Here is a 6,241-nt window from a genome sequence, read left to right as displayed (position 1 = left end):
CACTTTGATGACAGCGGTGACAACTGAGCACAAGGGTCAGAAGGCAGACTGCAGGCCATGTGCAGATGAGCACCAGGCCTTATTGTGAACACCATGTTCATCAAATGTGAAAAGGGGAAAGAATATGGGGCAATAACTGGGAAACAAATTGGATCAAGAAGGAGGTTCTTCCTCATCTTCATGGGACAGGTTAAAGACTTCTTGCACTGCAAGAGCAATAAAAAAAAGTTAAGGAAGGAAAGCTGAACATAGAGCGACAGTGTGTGATGCAAAGGGGAATATATTTACTGAGTGCAAGAGAGAATATCTGGAGCATGTAGAAGAATATCAGGACACTGGCAGAGAAGGGAGGCAAGCAGAGGAGGTGGAAAAGATGAGGAAGTTTCCCCAAAGAAATGGACTGAATCCTGTGCAGAGTGAGGACAGAAGTCTATGCACAGACTTTCAACATGTTAGGAAAACTGGGATATGTAAAGCATGGTGAAGGATGCTGTGGGAAAGAGAACCGCCAGTGTATGGGAAGGCTGACAGTTTGGTTGGAAAAAAAAAAAAAAATGGCAGTCAGAAGGAAGTATAGTAATAGAAAAAACAGAAAGGAAGTGACACTTGGTGAAAGCCTAGGTCTGTGAACCTTACCTTTGATCGATGGTGACTTCAAGTCATATGAGAAGATGATGACATGCAAGAGTAGATGTGACTGAACAGTCAGCTGGCAAATGAAGCCACCAGGTATGAGTGCGGAAGTCTGTGCAGAAACTGATAGTCCCAAAAGGTGAAATGAAGAAAGCTGCTGAGGAGAGGCTGAAAAGAGCCTAAATGGCAATACCCCATTGGTGAAAGGAGAATAGAATGTGCTGCTTCAGAAGAAAAGACGGGCAAGAGTTATTAGCAACAGTGATTTATGTGATACCATAGCAAGGATTGTTCACTGGAATATTGCTGCTCATCATTCTCTCTCCTATCTGTGCATTCAGTCATTGCCTACTGACTTAGCCAAATCTTGCAAAAGATGCCTTGTGAATTGTTCCTACTTTTGCAAGCAAGGTAGTATGTTCTCTGTATGTGTGTCATTTAGGGTCAAATTAATACCATAAATTAATTTATAAAAATAGGACCCTATATGAATATGCATTTCATGTGAAAAGCATTGTGACACACCACAGCTCACGTTTAAGATCCTCACAGCAATACATGCAGTAAATGGAGAGAAGCTTTGGTCTAAATGGAGAGAAGCTTTGGTCATTACTTTACAACAGGTAAAATATGTAGTAAAAGATAACTCGGAAGAGGAGGTATTCTATCTACCTGTATCTCGTTACAAATGGAAAACACATAAAACTTCGACTCATGTATAGATATACTGCTTCAAAGAGACAGTTTGCAAATGTCTGTCACGGAGGCCATATGGAGAGGCTGGCAGAAGGGCAGCTAGTGAACCAGCTATACGTGCCAGCTTCAATTTGTCACACTTTCCGGCACTGAGAAATATTTTTGTTCTCCTTTTGAGAAAGAAAACTCTCGTTAGTGAAGATTCAACGACGCAGTCCTCAAAATGCACTTAGGAGAGGATCAGCGTGGTCGCTTTTAGACTGGCATCACCAGTATGTAGCAAGCACGCTGTACATAGAGGCTGAAAGCACGTCGAGTTAGCTTAAAGCACTCTGAAACTCCCTTTTATCGGGACGGCGGCCGTATCCCACACGAAGCCCTTGGAGCTGGGGACGAGGTGCTGACAGGGCTCGGCCGGGCACGGCGAGGTTGCCCTGGGCAGGGCGCCCCGAGGCGGGGCAGGGCCGGGCCGCCGCCATCTTGCGTGCGGGGGGCGGGCGGATGGCGGCGGGCGGCTGGTGCGGGCGCCAGGCGGTGCGGGCCCTCCGGGCGGACAGCGGCAGCCGCTGGGGGCGGCGGGCGGCGCCCGGTGAGGCGGGGGGGCCCCGGGGGGGATCCCGGGGGAGCTTTGTTACCGGCGGTGGCCCTCCTTGGAGGAGGAAGGGAGCGCGGGGCTCACGGGCTGCGCCTCTCTTGCAGAGCCCAGGGCGGTGGGTGGCACCTCCCGCGGCCTCTGCTCCGAGGGGGAGCGCGGCGTTTCCTACGAGGAGCTCAAAGAGTTGAAAAAATCCAGCGTCGTCCACATAGATGTGCGGGAGAGGTGGGAGGTTGACAGATACGGGAAGATCCCAGCCTCCATCAACATACCACGTAAGCTATTCGTGCTGCTTTGTAGAAATGTTTGCTCTTTCTGTCCGGTTGGTGGTCCGGTCTGTGGACAAGGGGTGGTGACCTGCAAGGAGGAGCTGCACTAAACGGCGTCCAGTACCGTGGGAGACTAAACTTCTTTCTCAGGATCACAGAAACACAGAATGGGCTAGGTTGGAAGATACCTCCAAGATCACCGAGTCCAACCTCTGACCTAACACTAACAAGTCCTCCACTAAACCATATCCCTAAGCTCTACATCTAAACATCTTTTAAAGACCTTCAGGGCTGGTGACTCAACCACTTCCTTGGGCAGCCTATTCCAGTGCCTAACAACCCGTTCGGTAAAGAAGTTCTTCCTAATATCCAAACTAAACCTCCCCTGACACAACTTTAGCCCATTCCCCCTTGTCCTGTCACCAGGCACATAGGGAGAATAGACCAACCTCCACCTTGCTACAGCCTCTTTTAAGGTACCTGTACAGTGCGATAAGGTCGCCCCTGATAAGGTCGCCCTTTCTCTTTCTTCCCAGAGGAATTTGAAACTTTAAAATGTAGGTTTAAGCTTATATGTGAGACTTTATTTATTTATCTTTTTATTTTGCAGTGAACGAATTAGTGGAAGCTCTGCAAATGAACCCAACGGATTTCAGGGAGCAGTACAATCAAAAGATGCCTGCCAAGTCAGACCATGTGGTTTTCTCCTGCTTTGCAGGATCAAGAAGTAAACAAGCACTGAATTTTGCCACATCCTTGGGTTTCAGCAGGTAAGCATATGGCTTCCTTGTGTAAGCGTGGAATTAATATGAGTTCCCCCAGTAAGTAAACTACAACTCTCTCTGAGCTTCTTACAGGTATGGATAAAAACTTTGATGTGTAATATGAACAAAGAGGTTAATATTAGAGCTAAACAACTTATAAACAGTACCTCCTTATGTCTCCACTGAACCTTGAAAGATGCTGTCTGGTGTTAAGGGAATGTAAGATGTCCTGTAAAGCAACCACACAGCAACTCTGCTTATATGCTGCAGGTGATGCCATATGCTGCAGGACCACGCTGATGCTGAAGGGTTCTTCAAGCTCTTTTGTCTCCCTTGCCGAGATGTTGCTTGTACAGCTTCATAAACGCTAGTTCTGACGTGCAGGATGACGATTGGAAAGGTAGAAGAGGCTCATTTTAGTAGATGTACAATCTTAAATTTTATTAAATAGTTTATAAAACCACACTGTGTGTAGAATTGCAGTTTCACCTGTACAGTTCACCAATTACAAAATATGCCTTTGCTTTCAGTAAAGCAGTGCATTGTTTGCCAGGTATAAAACAGTGAAGGAACTAACTACAAAGACAACGAGATTGATAGCACGAAAGCAAGACCAGCATTGGGTTGTTAGAATTGTTATGCCCATAACAGAAGGTGCCTTACTGAATTGAAGACTATGTATGGGTAGAATTTCAAAAATAGGTTTTTACTAAACTGCAAATCAAGAATTGGAATATCCCTGCCGATTCTAGTCAAAAGTAGGGGACTATGTCCTTGTTTTATAAATACATTGTTTTAAATAAGTGCAAAATATCCTTTATCACCTGTTTTTCATATTGAAGGAGTCAGTATTGTTTTTCATGGTGGGTTTTTGTTTTTTCGAGGCTGTTTTTTCACAGGCATATGTCAGGCCTATGTAGCATGTAAGTGTGCAAGGAATTAAAGACCTTCATAACTGTGGTGGTTTTACTCGAGTGGGCGGCCGAGCTCCACCACAGCCGCTCTCTCACTCCCCCTCCTCAAAGAGGCACAGGGAGAAAATACGATGAAAGGGGCTCAAGGGTTGAGATAAGGACGAGGAGATTGTGCAGTAATTATCATGACAGGCAAAACAGACTCAGCATAGGGAGGTAGTAAGATTTATTGCCTATTACTAACAAGCTAGAGAAGTGAGAAACAAAGGAAAGAAACTAAAAGCATCTTCCCCCCCATCCACCTTCTTCCACCTCCTCCCTCCGAGCAGCACAGGGGAATGGGGGAATGGGGGTTATGGTCAGTCTATGGCGCTTCTTTGCCGCCGCTCCTTCTCGGTCCCTCTCGTCCCCTGTGCTGTGGGGTCCCTCCCACAGGATGCAGTCCTTGCTGAACTGATCGGGCGTGGGCTGCCCACAGGCAGCAGCTCTTCAAGAACTGCTCCAGATAAGGGTCTGTACCATGGGGTCCACCCCTCGGGAGCACACTGCTCCAACCTGGGTCCCCCACGGGCAGCAGCACCTGCCAGGTCACCTGCTCCTGCGTGGTCTCCTCTCCACGGGCTGCAGGTCCGGCCCGGAATCTGCTCTGGCAGGGGTCTTCCACAGGCCACAGTCTCTGTCGGTGCAGGTCCACCTGCTCCACCGTGGTACTCCATGGGCTGCAGGGGCACAACCTGCTTCACCATGGTCCTCACCACAGGCCGCAGGGGACTTCTGCTCCGGCACCTGGAGCACCTCTCCCCCTCCTTCTTCACTGACCTTGGTGCCTGCAAGGCTGTTCCTCACTCCTCTCACTCTCCCAGCTGCTGTGTGGTGCAGCATTTTTTTTTCCCTGTCTTAAATATGCTCTCACAGAGGCACAAAACAACATCACTGATTGGCTCAGCTCTGGTCAGCAGTGGGGCCCTTACCAAACATGGGGCAGCTTCTAGATCCTTCTCACAGAAGCCACCCCTATGGCCCCCTGCTACCAAAACCTTGCCACGTAAACCCACTACAACAACATCTGAAGTATTGGGCATAATGTCATGCAAATCTCCCACTGCATTTTGTTTTGGTTGGTTTGTTGGTTGGTTGGTTGGTTTTCTTGAAAAAAGAAAAAAAAAAAAAGCAAACTGTTTGTAGCTGTTGCTACTTGCTTGGTATTTGATCTCCGGCATTGTGTCATTTGGAAGAAATGGGTTACAGAATACACTAGTTGGATGCAGACAGCATTTGGCGCTCCTTGTGCTCTGGCTGGCTGGCTGCACAATGTACTAGTGTATTTGATTTCAGAGAATTCCTGTGTGCTTTTTTTTCTCTTATTTTTTCTTTTTTGCATCCTTTTACATACCTTTATGAGGAAGAGTCTTAGTAACATTTTATCTTCTGCAAACTTTCAGAGTTCAGCATTATCCTGGTGGCTTTGAGGAATGGGCAAAACGTGAACTTCCAGAGAAAAAGTGAAGATGACCGCCTCCATCCCTGCCCTACCTTCAGAATGCTTTGTAGATTTTAGCACTCAGGCTACCTGCATTCCACTTTCAGAATACAGTCCTCTTCTGTTTTCTTGTGTAAATGGGCATTTACCTTTAAATAGTAATGCACATTAATGACTTGGTTAAAATTATATTTAAGGACTATGACATGAACAGATGTTAAATTTGTTTGACCTTTAATTTGTGCTATGATGGTGCTAGAAGTATGTGAAAAGAATTTTGTATGATCTGCTTTATGACTGTTTAAACTAATGATGATAGCACACATAAAGTTATCCTTTCCAAATAACTGTGTTGGATAGTTTGTTTAGAATAACTGTAGTTTTAACTGTTCTAATGGAATTGAAATATGGAATTGAAATCTGTCCTAAGCACAGATTTATTATTCTTCATGGATAGCTATAATGTTAAAATATTTGCTGTTACCAAGACTATAAATAGAGAAGAAAAGTTTTAGGTTTGTACTATGTGATTGCAAGGCCAAAACTCCAACACCTGTCACAAAATACAAAGAGAAAGTGCCCTGATGTTAGAATACCTGCTTTTCAAGATGTTGTGTGATTTCCTGTTTTAAAAGAATATCCATTTACATACACCGGTCTGCTTCTGCGCACAAGATGCAATAGCATTCAGTCAACTTGTTCAGTTCCCTCAGTAGCTCAGCATCGAGTCAGAACTTGCCTATGTTTGAAGTTATTATGAAGATAGGCTGGAACATCTGAGGTGTCCAAGAAGTTACTTAACTCCCTTCCTATTGTGTACGTTAATTTGTATGTCTTAATCATGGGAAAAAAAAAGCAAACACACCACATCCACACCTATAAATTTGCAT

The 6,241-nt window shown here is 45.6% G+C and overlaps 1 protein-coding gene and 1 long non-coding RNA gene across 3 annotated transcripts; one reads left to right on the top strand and one right to left on the bottom strand.

Moving 5' to 3' along the window:
• Window positions 1-1,817: 1,817 nt before the first annotated feature.
• On the top strand, window positions 1,818-5,698 carry LOC118157131 (thiosulfate sulfurtransferase/rhodanese-like domain-containing protein 3). 2 transcript variants are annotated; one of them, XR_004746549.1, is made up of 5 exons: window positions 1,818-1,918; window positions 2,029-2,199; window positions 2,804-2,963; window positions 3,228-3,357; window positions 5,314-5,698. XR_004746549.1 is itself a non-coding variant. In XM_035311374.1 (4 exons), exons 1-4 carry the CDS (start codon window positions 1,831-1,833, stop codon window positions 5,375-5,377), a joined length of 483 nt encoding a protein of 160 aa, XP_035167265.1. In that variant the 5' UTR covers window positions 1,818-1,830; the 3' UTR covers window positions 5,378-5,698. The 2 variants fall into 2 exon arrangements, 1 of the variants encoding a protein (XP_035167265.1); XM_035311374.1 differs by lacking the exon at window positions 3,228-3,357.
• On the bottom strand, window positions 3,839-4,985 carry LOC118157132. The gene is made up of 2 exons (XR_004746550.1): window positions 4,936-4,985; window positions 3,839-3,912 (listed from the first exon to the last, which is right to left on the bottom strand). It is a non-coding gene; the product is annotated as an uncharacterized LOC118157132 (long non-coding RNA).
• Window positions 5,699-6,241: the final 543 nt, after the last annotated feature.

The sequence above is a fragment of the Oxyura jamaicensis genome (genome assembly GCF_011077185.1).
Source record: "Oxyura jamaicensis isolate SHBP4307 breed ruddy duck chromosome 3 unlocalized genomic scaffold, BPBGC_Ojam_1.0 oxy3_random_OJ101377, whole genome shotgun sequence".
Classification (NCBI taxonomy): Eukaryota; Metazoa; Chordata; class Aves; order Anseriformes; family Anatidae; genus Oxyura; species Oxyura jamaicensis.
Note: the sequence above shows the minus strand (reverse complement) of the source record. Positions and strands in the feature narration are given on the sequence as shown.

Excerpts from the sequence above, each read along its gene's own strand:
- LOC118157131 (XM_035311374.1), top strand. The coding sequence starts at position 1,831 with ATGGCGGCGGGCGGCTGGTGCGGGCGCCAGGCGGTGCGGGCCCTCCGG. Across the intron at positions 2,200-2,803 it reads AGCCTCCATCAACATACCAC|TGAACGAATTAGTGGAAGCT; the intron begins GTAAGCTATTCG and ends TTTATTTTGCAG. Across the intron at positions 2,964-5,313 it reads ACATCCTTGGGTTTCAGCAG|AGTTCAGCATTATCCTGGTG; the intron begins GTAAGCATATGG and ends GCAAACTTTCAG.